At 40.9% G+C, this 19453-nt stretch overlaps 1 protein-coding gene across 3 annotated transcripts in view; it reads left to right on the top strand.

The window, feature by feature from the left end:
• LOC139686779 (uncharacterized) overlaps positions 1 to 14645 on the top strand; it is a 472645-nt gene extending 458000 nt beyond the window's left edge. For all 3 annotated transcript variants that reach the window (XM_071583818.1, XM_071583820.1, XM_071583819.1), the window contains exons 5-6: positions 5004 to 5175; positions 12219 to 14645. In XM_071583818.1, coding sequence (XP_071439919.1) covers positions 5004 to 5175; positions 12219 to 12425 — 379 coding nt within the window. In that variant the 3' untranslated portion in view covers positions 12426 to 14645. The remainder of the gene's footprint in view (positions 1 to 5003; positions 5176 to 12218) is intronic.
• Positions 14646 to 19453: the final 4808 nt, after the last annotated feature.

The raw sequence follows: 19453 nt of genomic DNA, 5'->3' as shown, positions 1-19453 counted from the left end.
TCACCTACATGGTGTGCGAGATTCATACAGAAGGTTCCTTTTCTAAAGTGTCCCGTGGTTTCTCAGAGATGTACAGTATCAGAAGAATCAAAGTCCTTGGATAAAGCTGCAGGTGTCCAGTGGGGGCACTCGGAAACGAATCCGGGCCTTCCTGTTGGAATTCCAGCGCTCTAAAACACTCAATTAAAATTTACTGGAGTAACACTTGGCTAATCATTTGTCTTCATTGTATTAAAAACATCAGTAGAGTCAACGGAATTTATTTATCCGTTAATACCTATGAAACCACCATACATTTTGTAACAGCCCACCCACAACCAGCCCGACGACCGTCGAGCCATCCGCTGTGACGGAGTCAAGAGCCAGGGTAATCGTATACGAGAGGCGGGTGTAACTTAATCCCCTCGCCAATGTCACTCACATGTCGATGCTGAGTTCGATCTATCTATCCTTATTTTTTCTTATATGTCGCGAAGATTATCACGGTTTGAGATATTCCTTTAGAGCTTTCAAATTATTCTAATTAATCCTTAATGGTAATCAAGTTCAGTGTTTTTTTTTCAATAATATCATGACTGCCTCAAATTTTTGCGGATAAGGAATATTATGTTTTCCTACGTGGTTACACGTGAAAGCAGCTAACTTCCTTGCGTTCACCAGAACATGCCAAGGAATAAAGATAGTGGGAACCATTGATGGACATAGATCTCAGTTATTAAGTAAATTCAACGTAAAAATATTGATTCACATCGGTGAAATATCTAGCGATTTGTACGGGAAATAAGTCATTTTTCCATAAAGTTTACTTCAGATGTGTTTAAACTTGCATGTAATGTAAAGGTTGGAAAAAATATTTCAAACTGTAACCTTAATTCATATCTTTCGCGGATCCTACAGACCAATTCCATTAACAGTGAAGTGAATAATTAATTTTAGGGTACAGACTCTTTTAATGCTAGGGGAAAAGTAAGTGTCCATCTTGCACAGGCTGAGTATTTGCCATATCTAAGGCTGAGTCAAGGTAATTAGGAAATATAAATTTCCCCATTTCTGCGAAGTTCCCATTATTGTCTGCACCCATAACCCAATGATAATAGGTAGGAAAATAATTATACCAGCAAAAAAAATTGAGTGAATAACTTCTGGCGCCTGGAATTCCTCACGGTAATTGAGTTTAAATCAAGAAAATTATTTTTACCATCTCACTAATCTTAATTCCTTCGTGCATGTAAGAAAATCGACAAATTAATACGTTGTCTGTATCTAACATAAGACACCTAATTGTTTTGACTAAAATCTTTCGGGGAAAAATTAGCTTTATCGCATTAAGTAAACCTTCCTTTGTGGGTCTACTCCTTTATTTAATGCCTCTGGGTGTCGACTGTCAATAACGTTGCTGGATGTACGGCCATCCTCGTCACTTGTCTTTCTCTTTGACATACTCAGCCCACACATTGTATCTCGGTACACTCTACGTAATCATTATAGTGTAAATATACCAATCCTTTCCTTCTGGTTTGATCCTCCCAGTCTTAATTTCCTAATTGATATACTTCGTACCGTCTTAATGAGAATGATACCACATAGTACTCCTTGAGGTAATAATGCATATAACATAAAATCAAATGTTTGCACACTAAACCATACGAATAAAACTTTAATGACCACTCTTCTTTGAAAATCCCTCATAGTACGAGTAATGTACTTTTGCAGCTTATTGAAAAAACAAATAATACATCAATAGGGTTTTTGAGCTTCGCTGCAGTGCTCTGACCAACTTAATTGAAAGAATTTCATATAGTAAGCTTGGACGGTTAAATCAGATTATTCGATTATAGATAAATTAAAAATTATCTGGTGCAGTACATGCGTGAATTAGAGTTAGAGCATGTAGTTTAACGATTTACAGGCCCCCATCCACCGCTCCGTTGAGGCTACAGTGAACCAGTCACGATACTAATTGTACGGACCCTGTATTTAATGTAAATGCTTTAGAATTTGTACTTGTTGCTTGTTTTTTTTCGGCTGATTTATTTTCGCATCACCTCGTTACAACTCTGCTCTTTTACATGCGTATCCAGGAAATCAGCTTTGGTATCCAGCTTTTAATTGTGAATAAAAATTCTCTTGACAAGGTAAAAGGTTACTCAGATTAAGTCCCAAAAGGCGCCACTGCGTAAATGTCTCCCCCCCCCCCAGCCCTATTAATCGCCTCTGAATCAAGGAACGATGAAGGTCGGACATGTGAAAATGCCCTCGTGTTGATGAGGATAAAATCCTCCTTCCCCCAAAATAGGGTCAGGAAGAATTGATTAATTGAACACCCAAAAGAGAACTCAAAAACGAAATAAAATGGTGTGAGGATTTTCGTCCTTCCGGATAAAGGCGAAGAGTTTTGCTGCTTTATTCCAATCTGATCCCAGCGTGCCACTCGGTACAATTTGGGTGACAATTCTTATTTTTACACTTTTTCTCGCCCGAAGAAGAAAACGTTTACCGATTCAGTTCGATGCATGTGCCCGCGCGTAACACATTAACCGTCGTTATGTATCTGGCGGTGGTGGATGTTAAATAATTATCAATCTTCCGCTGCTGACCATGAAAAGTTTGAAAACACAACCTGGCCATTCGTATTCAAATTGATTCAACCTTGATTTAGTAACTCGCAGAAATAGCCATAAAAACTGGTCCGCTTTATCTCATATGGGAGATATGGTTTTATAAAATTTCAATTACTTTGTCCCAGTTGTCCATGTATATCTGGCACATTAAAAATGTTTCGCTGATATTTTCATACGATTATGGCTATTTTTGCTTGACGCTCCAAGATTACTCACTAGTTAACAATTCTATAAATGTGTCACAATTTCACTGTTTTTTCCATTAAGGTATTAATTTAGTAATAGAATTGTCGCTGACTTTTCACTTCGGAGTGCATAACATAGTACAGAGGTCTATTTAGCCTGCTTTATTTGCTGGCTCTGTTAATTATCTTTCTGATTCCTACTGTGGTTAACCCTAATGTTGTGTTTGCCCCAAATGCTGATTTGTGCGCAAAGCATCGCTCAAATCAGTCAATCATTCACATGTTGCTTGATTACCATGTCCTTTCGCAGAGAGTCTGGTCTTATATGTCAAAATGTGGTTTACTCTCTCACAAATCATTTCTGTGGATAAGACTTCCATTCCAGAACGTAAAGACATTTCCTCATTGTTCGGATGTGAAAAGGGGCATAATAATCACCCCATTCAACTTTCGGCCTCGTGCCCAAAAGTCTCATTTGCAGCCCTGGTTTCCACTATCAGCTGCATATTTACTGTAACATTAGATCTGTCAACCAGGGGGGGGCGGTCTAATGCAGACTCACACAGGAGTCAGGGAGGTAGTTGAAATGAATGGGCAAATCCTGGCTCCTTTACTGATCGGAGCGAGAGGGTAGAGGTAGGGTAACTGGGTGCGTGAAGTCATGAAGTTTTACATTTCTAAAAAGATTTACTCTCAGACATGTGTAGACATGTATCAATACTCCTCTCACATCTTTGAAAGTTTAATAGCCTGTCCAAGAGCACGGAGATAATTATTTATGCGAGCTTTGGTGAATTTGGATTTCCCAGTATCCCGGGAGAATGTTGGCTGAAAAGCGCCGGTGTTCGGATTCGGTGTGTTTGGCAGGCGACCCTAGTCACTGGAAATGTGGCTTTCCCGTGAATGCTTTCCCAAGTAAATTGAGTCAGAAAAAGGCCCAAGTTTCGGTTCACCTAGTGGGTTTTCGATTCCGTGAAGATGGGTCGCATTAGTATAGCAATGGAAGCAGCTTCACTCCACCTTCGCTAACGCTATTCCTCTCCGAACCCCTCGGTCGTTTCCCTCGAGCAGACTTACACCACACTTCAAAAGCGGACCATAAAATTACTTCTCAAACATTCGCATTCACGTGCGAGTCCACTTCTATCATCTTTAAGTTGTCGGATACTGGGTTCTCGAAAATTTCCACTCCAAAACTTACCCCACCGAAAGACAATCATTGTCCTCCTCTTCCTCTTCCCTGGAAACGTGGGCGGCGTCCCTTGCTCAAACACTGGGCGACGTCACTCCTTTATACCCTCATTTATCTCCTCCTACTTTCACGTCATCCATGTTGAGAAACCGAGGAAGAACGACGGTCCATGAGTGCGATTGGAGGAACGGAAAGGAAGACGCAAAAGCGTAGGAAGATAATACGCCATCGTATGAAAGGGAAAAATAATGAAAGAGCACCATAATCTAACAGTCGAAAGATTTTCTCGCCGGACTTCGCGCCCATAATCGCGTGGGGCTCTTCTTCGAAGCGGACGGACCGGGTCTCTTGGGTGGCTGAGGGGGGTGCGGGGGGATGGAACTCTTACGTGTGAGAGGGGGAGTCCGTGACGCATTGGGCTGGGGTGTGAGAAGGAAGATGGCTTCGGTGCGCAGCAGTGGAGTGGGCGGGAGGCCGGAGGATGTATCGCGGAGAAGAGAGAGAGAGAAGGGGGGGGGGGAGTCAGTCGCGAAGGGGAGTGGTCGCGGAGGGGAGGGAAGGCCACGCGTCTTTATAAAGCGCGCGCGTCCAACCGACAGGTTAGATTCGAGTTCTCGGCGTTGCGGGCCGTGGTTAAGGAGAAGTTTCTAAAGGATTAGGGAGAGCGAGTGCGCTCCGAGAGGGAATAACAAACCTCGATCGGCCACTCGTTGCCTGTAGGGCCGTGTTGTCAGCCTTCCCCGGCGTTTGATCCGCAGAGAGAGGAGAGTTCTGGAATTTCGTCGGTCGGCATCCTTTGTCCCGAGAGATAAAACAGGGAGCCCGACAAGTCGAATATCTTCACGCCTCCTCCCCGATCCGCGCTCTTTCGTATTGTCGACGCTCTTCGACCCGCACTGGTCGAAAGCGACGGTAGTTGGAGGAAGAAGGGGGAATCTCCGATAGCACCGCAATTGAAACAAAAATGGTTGGTCCCGTCCTTACGCCGCTCCGTCTCGTCCGCAGCAAGCTGAGGAAGAGGGAAGAAGCGTCGGCAGCCGCCGTCAGCGACGTCGTCGCCATGCAGACGCTGCCGCCACCCACCTTGAACAACTCGTCCAGCAGTCTGGGCCCGCACCAGCAGGAAGGAGTAAGCACAGTCCTGTGGTCGTATCCCGTCTTCGGAGCTGATCGACATGTAAGTCTGCAAAACCCATCCCTAATTATACAAAAATAAAATACGGTCATGTGTGCGACGCCATTGTTGGCCTAATAGACAGTTTCAGTTAGTGTCACACACTGTTTCACCCTCAAATAATTATTCTCTCATCGTCCGAAGTAATGGAGAATGTTTTTATACCTATAAAGTCAATTAATATTTCCAATGTAATTATGACTTTGTTAATAAACGTTAGGCCAACTATGGTGTCGCGCGCAAGGTTGGCCATAATTTGTAATCTTAGAGTTTTAATTTGTTACTTGAGCAAAGTTGGTCTCATGTTACGTCCGCAGTAGCTTATACAACTTAAATATTTTTTCAAAACAACTATTTCGAATCACCGAATTTTAGCTATAAGTGCAGGTTTATTTTAACTATTGTTGCTAAAAATAATGCCGGTTGTGTTGAAGCAAAACAATAATGAAGTCAGCTGTGTAAAGACCAAATGTTTTATTCCATAATGTATTATTTCGATGGCTAAATTCCAAATGTTGGATTGTAATTGCCTAAACAAGATCTCTAGTTGATTTTATCCTTATGCGCCAAAAAAATTGACCCTTGAAGTCACTGTAATATTAAACCCTCAAAGTGATGTTGAATATCTAATATGTGTTTAAGGTGCGGCTTTTTTTGATGGAACCGCTCTGTCCCACATTTATCGCTGACCACTTCGTAAACTTGAGTACTTAAACTTGCGATAAACCTTTTTCAACAGATAGAGAATAATTCTGGATCAGAAAAGACGATGGAAATGGAGTAAAATAAAATATTCTTGGAGTATCTTATTTGTATTCAATGATAATTATCTATCGTTAATTAAAAATCATACTTAGAAAATGCATTAAAAGGCATTTGCTTTTATTCTATGAATAAAAGAGCCCTATACATTTGTCTAGTTGTAAATTAAACTTTGATTCGGTTAAAGCAGAGGTGAAACCAGAGGTATGCCAAGCCGGTTGATGTAGTGTATGATGTTAATTACGTATTCACGGTGATCAGTTTTGTAAATTCTTACTACAGCATAAGAGGCAGGGAAGTGTTAAGTTCTGTAGTTTTTCATTTCATATGTAAGTTGTCGCACAAGATCACATAGCCATTGTTTCTTTTGTTTTTGTCAAATATTTATCCTTCCAAAAAATCGCTAGTTAAATTACCTAAAATCGGCAATGTAAAGTGTTCGGTAACATCACCGTCGCTCTTACGTTATCTTCTAAATGTAATTGTTGGAAGTCCAAACGCAACCTTGTCTATGAACCTTCCCCCTTCAATGTTCGCCATTAGTAAAGAAACTATAAATGTCTTACGGTATTCTTCCCCTTTTTTTGTGACTGGAGGGTGGGATAGAAAAGGTGCCTCACGCATAATACGACCTCAACGCACGGCACCAGGTGCCCTTAATGCCTCCGCTATCTAACTAGGACAAGGATAGAGTCTAGTTCCATTTCCCGTGGAGAATACAAAAGTGGACTCCACCGCAAACGAATCACGAAACAGGTATTAAGTGGACTTGTTAATTCCTTCGAGGAAGACGTCAAGTGTCCTCTCGCGCCGCGAAGATGCTTATACCTTGAAGCAGATAATGTGGTGATCAACGTTTATTGCCGACCAATGCCATGTTATGAGAACACTCTGCATCCTTTTCAGTTTAATATCCCTATGTTTTGCCGTAATTTGAGCCCGGTTTTGTGTAATAATTTTCAAAGTACATCCTCTTAGATCCAATTAGTTCAGGGATTTTCAATTTTTTTCCCGACATGTATTGGTTCCATTAGTGTAATTATGTCCTCATTTTCGAACATGCCTGATCAAGGGAGGGGAATGGAATGGAGGAATTCCACTTTGGATTTCCATATAGATGTATGTACTTATTCCTCAGCCTAGATTTCGGAAATCGAAATAAATAATTTTATGAAGATCCACTAATTGGTCTTTTAATTCAATATGAACCAAAATCGCTCGCGGTGCTAAGGTTAAATTACAGTTATTTAATCCCTTGAATCAATTGGAAGGACGTATCTTTAGCAGTAGTTTTGAAAATGTATTATTACTCCATCGTACTACGGTATGAGAGATCATGTCAATAAAAATTAGAGATATTAAATGTAGAAAAGATTGATTAAAGATGTCATTTTTCCACGAAAGATAAGGGATCAGAATAACATGGTCCGACCTCGGTATGGTCATATTTGGGTCAAAATTAGTCTGGTGTGTGTTCACCCCCTGCCACACACCCTAGCGGTGGCTTGAAGGGTACTAAAATTTATAAATAAAATAAATTCCAACAAGTAACATATGAATTCATCCAGTTTGGAGAAATTCAATCCTTGGAGTTGTTTTCCGGGAGGTTGTATCCATAAAAACGATTACAAATTAGCCAGTGTGCGACCCATCCCCAAGTGCATAAGAACCCCGAGGTGTTCACTCACGGCGCCTTATTTCCCGTTTTCATAGTTGAAGCTAAAAGTAGCATTATATCGTAAGGATGAAATGCGTTGCTGCATTTATCAGTAGTCCTAGCGGGCGGAGTTCATTTTCCATGAATGGGATCCCATTCATGTTTCCTCCGAATCGCTTTACTTTGACCCTCGCTGTAGTATCTCGACAATGGGGATCCTTACTCGCGTCCAGTCCGGAGGGAAAACATTTCCGAACGCACGTAAACTTATAAGTCACCTGCGTGGGCGTTCCCCAAAAACATATCTTTAGATCTTTCGAATGGGTGACTCACTTCCTCTCCCCTATCTCCCGCATCTCTCTCTTCCGTCACCCACGTCCCGAATAATCGGACTAATAGTTCGCTGTGACGCATAGGCGGGCGAGCAAGTAATCTTTCGCCGTCGCCCCAAATACTACTACCCGTGGTCGTTATGAATGTCTGCACCTTTTGTGATGCCACGCTGAAAAGAAGCCCGTCGCGTTCTTCACACACTTGTTCTTTCGCTGACCCCGCTTCTTATCATGCACACACACACGTACTTCGACATAAATATTATCGTGTGGTTCCATTCAAATTTCCCGCTTCTTCGCCCCTCCACTCTCTCTCCATCTATTTTGCCTTGCGAAACTTTTCGCTCTCCTCTTACTGTCCTCAACACATTGCTCACGAAATAAACATTAATCTAATGTCTACCCTTTTCATAATTCAAATATTAATTTTATCTCACAACGCCAGGTGATAATTCAAGACGGCACCGTTACTTAACAAAACTAATGCATGATTGATTTCTAATCAAAACACTACAACAATAGGTATCTTAATAATTTTTAAGCAAAAAATCATCTTGAATGCTTTCCTATGCTGAATTCCGAGGTTTTATCATTTAGTTAAGTATTGTAATGCCATTATCAGTCTGATTATTAAGATAATCATATACAATCCACCTCCTCAACGGGGCCTAATGTTCATTTTAACATGAGGGAGGTCATTCAATTGAAATTCCTCGGTAGTAGAAGGGTTAATCCTCACCTTTTGAATCCTTTCTTCCCGTCAAGAAAATTCTTATTTCCTTTCGTAAACTAAGCTCAATTAATCACCTCCTCTACTTTCGTCGGCTGGCCTCCAAAAACATCTCGGAAGTTACAGGTATGCCCGTGCATAGAAGTTACGAGGGATCGCAAGGCTATTTGTTTGCGGGAGGGTCGACGTGGAGAGCTGAAAGAGTGAAAGAATGAAAGTCTTATTTCTCGAGCATTAATACTGGTGTGGAGACCTTACATTTGAAATGCTAGCTCTCGCATAGTCCTCAAATCCTTACGGTACCCCCTGCGCTTGATGGAGTAATTAGCCGATAGCCATAACTATGAGGTGTTCGCATCAACTGTCTCAAGGTGCAGGTGAAGTGTCCATCATAATTTCCGCAATCAATAAAAAAAAACAATTTAATGATTGGTGCTTTGAGTCATTGTCACAGCCAAGAACCTTGCAGAGATATACGCAAAAGTCGTTAAAATTTTTATCACCGACAAAAAAAAAGGTCGTTCGCTGTTCTCGCATGCCATTTTTATTTTCGCGACTATTTCGCACTCGCTATAGAAAAATGGAGATTTTTTTCTTCGTACATGCGAAATCAGAGGGTAGTCGTGTGAGTATTCAATGCGATACACTGCATGGCGATTGGGTATCTAGCCCGCGCTCAACATTCCTGTGCGTGGAAATGTTTGTTCTGTTTTATCCCGAATCGAAATGGGAAAAAAATTCACTGCGGCTAAAACGTGGGTGGAGGTGAACAGAACCACGCAAGGCGATTTGCGACCGGTGGCCGATCGACCGTTTTTTTAAAATAAGGGAAGTGGATGTCTAATCAGCAGCATCGCTCTCATTTCGTGCTCGTAAATCTCCCCCCTCGACTGTATACACACACACACACATACTCACATCCACACGAGCGATGTGGATTTCGAAGAAAGGACTCGGGAGGAAGTTGGCCACCCTCGCCTTGAAAGAGTCCACCCCGTAGCGCTGTCGGACGACTCTTGTTCCCCGTCTGACTAGACTGCGGAAGCAGTCCTTCCCCAACCTTACCTCTCTCCCGCCGAGGGGACGAGGTAGGGTTTAGGAGGGGCTGGGGTGATCTCTTCTCCACGCGGACTCCCGGTGGTCCATCACCGAAATCCCCCCGTGTCTCCTTCCCAGCCTCTCTGCCGTGTCCTCTCCGACATCACCGATCGCGGCCCCGGCCTTGAGGAAGTGGATAGTGGATATATCCTCCTCTCCCGCCCAGTCAGTTCCTCTACCCTTCTTCGTTCCGTGACCTCGCCTAGAAGTTTTTCCGCACACTTCCGAATGGTTGCCCTTGGACACGTGATCTTTAAGGTCTGCGATCTCCTTATTCAGTTTTCCTCCCTCCCCAAGTCCCTTGCCATTCTCATGGTTCCCCCCACTCCCCTCTCTGTTTCCACCTTCCTAGTCCGATTCCTCGCTTGCCGGTTCTCTTCGTTTCGCCTTCCTCGCTATGTTACTTCCCCCTTCCCTATCTCACTGCCCACGCTCTCACCCCCCCCCCTTTCCTTTCCCCGCCTGTGACATTTGTCTTAGCGTCGGTCCCATTTGACACGTGGAAACGCATGGCCACGCACAAAGGAATCTCAACCTCCGACCGAATGCTCGAGTTTTTTGCTTCACTATGACAGGGAGGATAATGTATTATTCCCGGATGAGAATTGATTTAAAGTGGGCGCCCCAAGGCTCTTCCTCGTTGTCCGAATTTAAATTCCGAGGGTCAGGCGCTGTGATTTTTGCTCGAAACTTGAGCGTTTCTTGGGATTCAACGGCGTGAAGTATTAATTGGGTGTTAGTAAGTATTCCCTCCGTACCTCACGCTTACTGAACCCTCCTAATACGGCATATTTCAACCATGGATGGTTAAATGCTCCAGTCGACGAGGATGAGGGTTGCTTTATGAATGAACACCAAAGTGTTTGACTCATTGTTTAATTCATGCATTAATCGGGGAGAGTGTATGTATAATTCATTGCAAGGATCCATACGGATCGGTGCATTTTCAAATAGTAATTTTTAATAGTGTCTGTGTATTGATATTCTAGAATATTTATCGTATTTTTTCACTCAATACTTTCCGCACATATATTTTATGGAGTCATATCGGTGGTGAATGAATCCGGATAATCCGATGTGCTATCATTCATCGTGTTTAATACCTTACAATCATTATAAATTCATCCCCCACGAGGGGCTAAATTTTAACACCTTGCGTTGGCGTTGAGATTTCAGAAATTTAAGGGGTGAGAGGTGGAATGATACCTTAAGGTAACATTTTTATAGATTGGCTCATAATATTAGTGCATTTGGTAACTCCGAGTGCTGGGCCAAAATCTTTGTAGCGATTTGAAGGTCCTATTTCTTAGGAAACTGAACATGAAAATACGAATAAATATCCACATCCGAAGTGTTACGTGATTGTTGTATATTATTCCACGAAAAAAATCGCATTGTATTATTTGTGAAATTCTAAGGGAGGCGTTTCGATGTCCGTCTTAGGTTAAATACCTTATGCAATTAAATTTTAATGATAATTGTGGGAAAGTAACGTTGGAATGCAAAAGTCATTAGGACAGTGGTCAGTAGTGCATTTACAAAATCTTATTTTATAAAATTAATGCGCTGTTTCTGATAGTTTAACTAACCTGAGAATGTCTAATTGTAGTTTTTGAGTAGGTGTGGGACCAATCAGGTTCCATCCGTGCCTGAGGTCGTTTTAAGTCCGGTATTTTATAATCTGCCTGAATTGCCTTCTGGTATGGGTTTGTTATATAGTATGTATGACTGCAAAGGCGAGTTACCGACAACCATAAGTCAATTTAGTAATAAGTCTTCGTAGTTAGCTCATACAGAGCAGGGTAATAACAAATCATTCATTCCGTCTACTTTTCACAGTATACATGTGGTTTCGTACGGTGTAAGGTACGGCTTTTAAGAGCTTGTAAATCGACTTTTAGCTTTGTGGAATTGACCTCGGAACAATGTTATTTGTAGTTGTTACCATACCTACAAATTAGTATTTAAACATCTTGCCAATCATCCACAATTTTCTCGTTATAAAATCTTGTCTCTCATTTGGCGGATAGTGTAAAATCCACTCTTTCCATTCTCTCGCGGGGATATTTTTTCTCGTCTTATATGTTTCGAAAGTGGTTTTTTAATTTAAGTGAGTCGGATAAAACCGCTTCCATCGGAGGAGACTAATGGAACAGAGGTTTTTGTTGGCAATAATTTCTTCCGTGAACCTCCGCCCTGGAAACATTTTTGTCCGGGATGATTTCTAACTGTTTTGATCAAGTCATTCGCGGGCCGAATTTTCACCGACGGACAATTAAAATCAAAACGAGAACGCAAACCGTAATCCCATCTTCGGAGATCTGTTCCCGAATGAAATGGGCACACATTTGTTAACCGTCTCACGGAAATATTAATGTACGTAGCAAACTGTATCTTAAAGATGCTTGTTCCAGTTCGATCCGTGAATTAACCCGGTTCTTTTCTCTTCTCCTTCTCTCCCTCACAGGACTCTTTGTCGATGCCCTTGCCCATGGTCCAACCGGACCTCACCACGGCCATCACCACCAACACCTCGCACACCGGCTTCTGTCGCGGCTTCAGGCGCAACCTGCGCGGCCGCTGGAGACGCTTGGTCAAGAGGAAGCCGTCTACGGAGATCTACACGATACCAGCTGAACTCAGGCCACAGCTAAAGCAAATGTACGTCTACTGAAGGTGGCTCCCGACCACGTGGAGGAGATCTGCTTCGCCCGACGCGCAGTCCCGTCACCGGCCGACGCAGGTGCGACAATGAAGTGGCTCATATTGAGCTCGTGAGAGATAGAGAGTGCTTGAGGAATTAAAAAGAGTGGTGAAGACAATAAGTGAGAATTAGAGAGAGAAGGAAGGAGGGAGAGAAGGATGGTCGAGGAAAGAGCATCATCGTTTTGGCGTGCCCACTAACTGTTTCCTCGCTCCCCCAAAAGGAAGCTCGTTCCGTCCAGTCTCGTCGTTCTGGTAGTCCGATTGCCATGAGAAGAAGGCGGAGAAGATAAGATGGGTTTTTTTTTGACTGGGAACATATGCGAGTTTAACAGCATTAACCCTTGCCTGGGTTACATCTGGGTAGACGGTGCGCGATGCTCGATTGTTTCTCTGTGAGATAGTGGTGGACATTTTCGTTTTCTCCGAACCAGTCGCGACAATTTTACTATGCTCAAATAACGGATGAGTGTTCTTGAAGATCAAGTACTCGCTTCATACGCAAAGAATTTTGTGGATAATTTAGAATGCTCTTGTTTTTTTTAATTTTTAATATGTGATAATGGGGGTAATCACCCTCCTTTATGTCGTGCTTTGAATGATGAAATGGTTCCAGTGAGTTTGACCGACCTAGTTGGTAATAGATTAACCTTGCTATAAAGCTTCTAAGCGTTCTTCTGCAGTGACTGGTTGATAGAGAAAATGAAAATTTCCATCATTAACTCTTGAAATGAAACACTTTCTCTCTCAAAATACTTTTTTGTAAATATTGTACATAATATATTTGTTTGTGTCGTGGTCATTTGTAGACATTAAATTAGATCAAGAGGGAATGAGTTCATCGTGTATTTTCTAAATGCCTCGAGGCCTATCGAAGTTCCAGTATTTCTCCCACACAGTTTGGTTTCAAGTTGTGAGAAATCATAACCATTATTATTGGACTTCAAATGGCATTAAAAAAATTTCACTTGTGGAACGGCAGCCGCACAAAAATATGGAGAAAAAGTTTTGTGCAATAATTTCTTCTGCAGAGACTGGTCTTTAAAAATAACACAATTATAAAAAAAAGAAGGTCAAAAATATTTAGCTTCATTTTCCATAAGAAAATCTAGTTTCTATTTGTGGGAAAACTAGATGTAAAATTAATGGTTATGCATAATTGAATTTTTAAACGTTGCAAGTTCCAATGAATGGATAAAATATTAATATTAATTGTGAAATTCGAGATAGTTTTATATCAGAACGTACTTATGCCAATGATTTGTTTCTATTGTTTCATCGTAAATGTATAATATGAGGCTATTAATTGTAGAAAAACTGCTCTTGATGAATTGTGCCTTAGCATTCTTTAAGGTGCCCCTAGGACAACTAGTCAATATAAATGAAGTATTCTATGACTTGTAGTGATTTGATGGGAAGGACATGGCGACATGAGCCTAAACCACTCCTAAACATTATCCATCTGAGTAAAACGGAAACATTATGTTTTTACTTAAGTATGAAACTTTTCTTACCACTAGTATTTTTGTTCAAATTCTTTTGAGATGAAAAAAATTTAATATGATACTTTTTTAACACAAAACAAAGTATGCTCTTGGGTACCATTAGTGCCAATCAGCACACCATAATTTTAGACCAGATGTAGAGGCTAGAAAAATCTGTCATATAGTATTGAAATGAAACAGAATGAAATTTTTAGAGGATTTAAAAATGCCATTATTTGAGCCTTTTTTTTAATGATCCACACCTCAATGTGTCATCTTTGGTCATTCATTTGGACAAATTTTGAACTGCCATTCCTAACTTGTTTGTGCACTGCAAACTCTTTCTTAAGGAGTGTGCCAACCATTTAAATGCAGTTTCAATGTTTGGCCAAGGATAGCTCTGGAATATGGTAGAGCACGATGGAACTTTTGGAATCTCTATGATAATTCATTCTTTGCAGAAAACTTTCTCATGTGTACTCTTGATGAGCCCTTACCTAGTTCTCTAACTCATGGAAGACATATGAAAGAGTGACTTGATATGTTTTTGTCTACTTCAAAGTATTACAGTTGCACTGCGCATGTCTAATGTCATCAACTGTCACATATTTCACTGCAATGAAAGAAAAGTTGTAAAATGGAAGGGTTTTCATTGTCAAATGTTGTTGTGTACATGAATGATAAATAAAGTTTAATTATTTTCTGAATTACTTGCTTGTGTTTTGGTTTCCTGTACACATGAAGCCCACTGCTGTCCTGATGTACTGTTGTCCAGGAGGCAAGGATGTGGTAATTCGAAGGAGGAATTTAAAGAAAATGCAGCTTTAAAAGCAATGAATTCACTATGAATTAGTTGAATCACTAGTATAAAAAGATAATTTAATCATATTTAGGATGCCGAAAAGAATGTTTCAAACAATGTCCAATTTTAAATACAAATTTGTATTCCAAATTAATAGTTACTTCAAACTTTGATGAGAAGGGTATAAGATGGAATAAGGTTAAGAACTCTATAACCTTCCCTGTATTTTCCATATTTATTTAAACATAGAATGTTCATGTAGTAATACCAATGTAGCATGGAGGGAAGAAAACTGCCATTTTGTGCTATCCAAAGGATCTGAATAATTTTTGTGATAATTCATGGGAATGATAATCAGGTACCAGTAAGCATAAAACGTATACCAGCTCCAATGAAAATACAACCCCTCTTCTAAATTTCAAAGTGAAATTACAAGGTATTTAAACTATTTTTTACCAGATGGCACATACCGTAAGAGGTTACAGAAAATTCTTTCACCTATTATGGCTTTGATCTATTCATCATTTTCATGAGCAGTCATCCCCTTCAGCCAGCAGAGATACTACTAAATGAAACTAGAGTGCTTCCTTGACCCAGAGATGTATTGAGTAGAAGTAAGAAACCATTTCACAAATTTCTCCCTTGGATATGTTGTATTTTAATACATGAACAAACGAGTACATGCTTATCAAGAAGAATGCCTTTTTTATACATGAAACAGTCAGACTGCTCCATGAAATTAAACTAAACATCAAATACTATTAAAGCATGAGAAACTTGAGTCGAAAAAATGAATTTTTCCAACTACAAAGGAATCCTGCAAGTATACATTTTAACCATCTCCTGTGTGTAATTAAAGAGTTTCATCATCAGAAGAATTACTAATAGCTCACCCTGCTTATTCATTTCCCCCAAAAGCACCCTAAAAACCATTCATGGTAACCAATGAGTGGAATCCTACTATTTCTACTCTTCACGTCTATTCCCTCCATCAGCTAAATTAGATTGCCAGACTGTTCACCATTGCATTTTGGCTGTTAACCATGTATTCTGTAGGTAAGGTGTGAGCCTGGCTGTTGCCAGTCATCGGAGAACCAATGCTTGTGACATTTTGGATGTAATTTCCATGAATTGATGGTATAGTGGCAGGTTCTCCTTCAATGGCCATAAATATTGTCAATGGTTTTTGTCCCCAAATGGAAGCTTAGTCTGAACCTATAACTTCTCCAAGTAACTTCATGGGGTCACCCTTGTGTTTACTGAGTTCATTTCCTAGACCATGTCAACAGTGAATTATTTGGTTTAATATATTCCCAGGGGCCTGGGGGTCAGTCTAGAGTATCAGTCATAAACAATGGTGAATTCTATTGGGATAGTTTTGGTCATATCACTATTCGATATTCACAGAATGGTGTCCCTCTTAATGGACTACAACTTTGACATGGTGGCTCATATTAAGGTCACCCATTCCACAGATATGGAGAAGGGTAGGAGGGTAGCCAGATGGGGAGAAGGATGAAAGGTAGTCCACACAGCATCTGATCTTCAGTGAGGTGGCTACAAAGGCTATGCCATTAGAATTATTGTGTCATATTAAAAACACTATTGAGGAAGGCAATGGTTGAAAAATCTCAACTGCATGCTCATATCCCATAAATATAATGGATGGAAATAAGAATATGAGTCTAGGAAAATATGGGCTTGCTAGGCCATGTCCGGGAGCAGGTGAGGCAAAGCCAAATAAAGGATTACCAGCGGAGAAATATAAAAATGAGGTCAAGGAGATGGTTAAAATGTAGAAGAAAAATGGGAACAAATGAAAAATGAGGTATATAAAGGGAAAACAATACAAAAAGTGAAAAGGACAAGAAAACAATGAATTCAGGACGAGATGATAATAGGAGATAGACCGGTGGAGGAAATTTAAAATAATAAAAACAGAATTAAGATTAAGAAAGAACAAAGAATTGAATAATAAACTGAAACTGATAAACAATATATATGACCACTCTTTGCTGAACAATCTCGTAAAGGGCAAAACATTGGATGCAGAAATCTATAGAAAATTACTTAAAAATTATGGGAGGGGTTCCAGACCCATATGTCACAAGTGGTTTCCCCGAAAGTTCTGATGGTAAAAAAATGACAAATCTGGTATCACAAAAAATATCTGCCCAGAGATGTCCAACTGATTTGGACCAGGGAAATCAAATTTGTGTGCAATTTTCTATCCATCTATCTAGACTATCACTCAAACTTGTGAAATAGGTAATGAGTGTTCATCAGTGGTCATGAAGCTACTTCATTGAATGGAATAACTTCATGAGCACTGGTACTTCAATAATGGCCATTCAAAGTTCACCGTTGGGTGGTATCCGTATATTTTACTTTCAAATTATACGAATGAAAACTTTATTAATCTAAATATCTGCCCACAAAAATAAAAGATTCATTCTTATTTATTTACATTTAAACAATATAAACCCTGAAATGTTGTCCTCTTCATCACTCTATAAATGGGCGACAAATTAAGGCCGAAAAAGTATTTTGGCGTCTGATTATTGAAAATTGAGTTTTTGAAGACATCGCATGGCTTCACCGGCAGATTATTTGGGTAAGTTCTAAAATTGATTTACTTTAGCTTATATTAGTCTGATTACGAAGGTGCCTACTGTGAATATACCCATTCTCTAATTCCAATGCGAAATGCACATTGGGGTGAAAGTCAATAATTTTACATTGTTTCAGCTATCAATTTAACAGTTTTATATAATGTTCTTACGAATACCATTTAAACATTGTGGCAATCTAAGTTTATAATTCATATGGGTGAGTTTCGAATGCGCATTTATATATATCCTCGATATTGGAATTTCTTCCTTGTAACGTAGTATCGCTGCCAAATTTTAGCCCTCCCATCTTCACCGACTTTCGTTTATTCACGATAGCAACTGGTAATTGAATTTACTCGACCGCATGAATCATTTCACTTGGCAAACCATATCGATATACGAGTACATTAGCATGATTTGCATTACCCACTGACAAATTTCCGTCCTAATTATTAATATGAAGACGGCAATGACCTTAACGTTAGAAATTCGCCCGCATGAAGGCAGCAGAGGTATTTCTTCCCCGAGTACTGTTTCGTTACAAATAGATAATGTGTTCGAAAGATTGGATTGTTGATAACCTGATGGGAGTCGAGCATTATCTTAGTACTATACACACGTCAATCCCAGTTGGTGGTGTGCTCATTCTGACACTCTTGGGCAGGCGGCATTATCGGCAAATTCGCTGAAACGAGGCTTCTGTTGCTCGTTCCAGCCACCCCCGCCGTGGGTGAGTGGATGGCAGTTATATCCCCGAATTATAGATTGTCAACATGACACCCAACACCATTGCTGCGTCCGTTAGGTATCTTGATTACGCGAAGTAATAGAGGTGACCCCCGACCCCACACGCGTTACCAGGGAAATCGGCCAAAATTTCCCAAAGCAGGTGATTTATCATTGCTCCCATTTGGCATTAACTTAAGCCCTCTTCCTATCGGTGATATTTCTTGAATTCACTGGTTGAACAATTTACTTAGATGTATATATTCAATTTTCTATAGGGTCTGTCAAAAAATAAGTAGAATAAATCTGTGTAAATAAATTATTGCAGATTGCAAAATTTCTTCAAAATAGCACCTGTGTGCATCGACATCCCGATGCCGGTGCCTCTGACAGTCATGGCACGCTTCCTGGAAGGCGTCGACGGTAACTTCGTTCAGACACGTCGTCAGGGCCTCTGACTTTATCCAGCGCTCTAAAATTTCCTCATATCAAGCTCCTTTTTATTCTTGGGAGCAGAAAGAAGACAGGCGATGCCACATCGGGGCTCTAGGGTGGATGGGGCAACGTTGCCACCTTGTGCTTGGCCAGATACTCGATAACGAGGAAGGCGGTATGTGACGGCGCGTTGTCGTGATGCAGCCTCCAGTTGGCAAGATCTGTCTGATGCGTTGCCCACTCTTTTCCGCAGCCTTTCGAGGACTTCCATTTTAAACTATTCACTGTTTTCAACTCTTTGCAGATAATGCATTTTGAGTGGAAAAAGACGACATATATACAGGATGAGTTCCGGAAGTAATACAATTTTTTAGTAATTTATTGAACGGATTTGCCCATACACTTAAAGTTCTTCAAAGTTCGGTCCTTGGGCCTCTATATATTTTTTCAAGCGACTCTGCCATGATCGGTACGCACCATGGAAGGCGTCTTCGGGGACCTCTCGCAAGGTCTTAGTCGCGGCTGATTGGATCTCTTCTATGGACGAAAAACGGGTTTCTTTCAGGGCTGTCTTAATCCGAGGGAACAAAAAGAAGTCTGCTGGGGCTTCACCCTGGAGCTGGGACTTCAGGACTATAGGCGGGGTGGGACAGCGTTGGCACCTAGTGTGTGGCCAGGAACTCGCGGACTCGTGCCGCGTTGTGGCAAGGCGCGTTGTCGTGATGGAGTTTCCAGGTAGCTTAGATGTTTTTTCTCGTCCTGATGAGGCTTTTTCGTAGTCTTTCCAGCACATCCACGTAGTAGGTGGCGTTTACTGTCTGTCCTTGAGGAACAAACTCCTAACGGACCTCTCCTTTACTGTCGAAAAAGACAATGAGCATTGTTTTCACTTTGATTTGCTCATTATTGCCTTGCTCATTCGACCTCTACCCGGCTCTGA

The sequence above is a fragment of the Hetaerina americana genome, unplaced genomic scaffold, assembly GCF_022747635.1.
Source record: "Hetaerina americana unplaced genomic scaffold, ioHetAmer1.1.p SCAF_15, whole genome shotgun sequence".
NCBI classification, from domain to species: Eukaryota; Metazoa; Arthropoda; class Insecta; order Odonata; family Calopterygidae; genus Hetaerina; species Hetaerina americana.
Note: the sequence above shows the minus strand (reverse complement) of the source record. Positions and strands in the feature narration are given on the sequence as shown.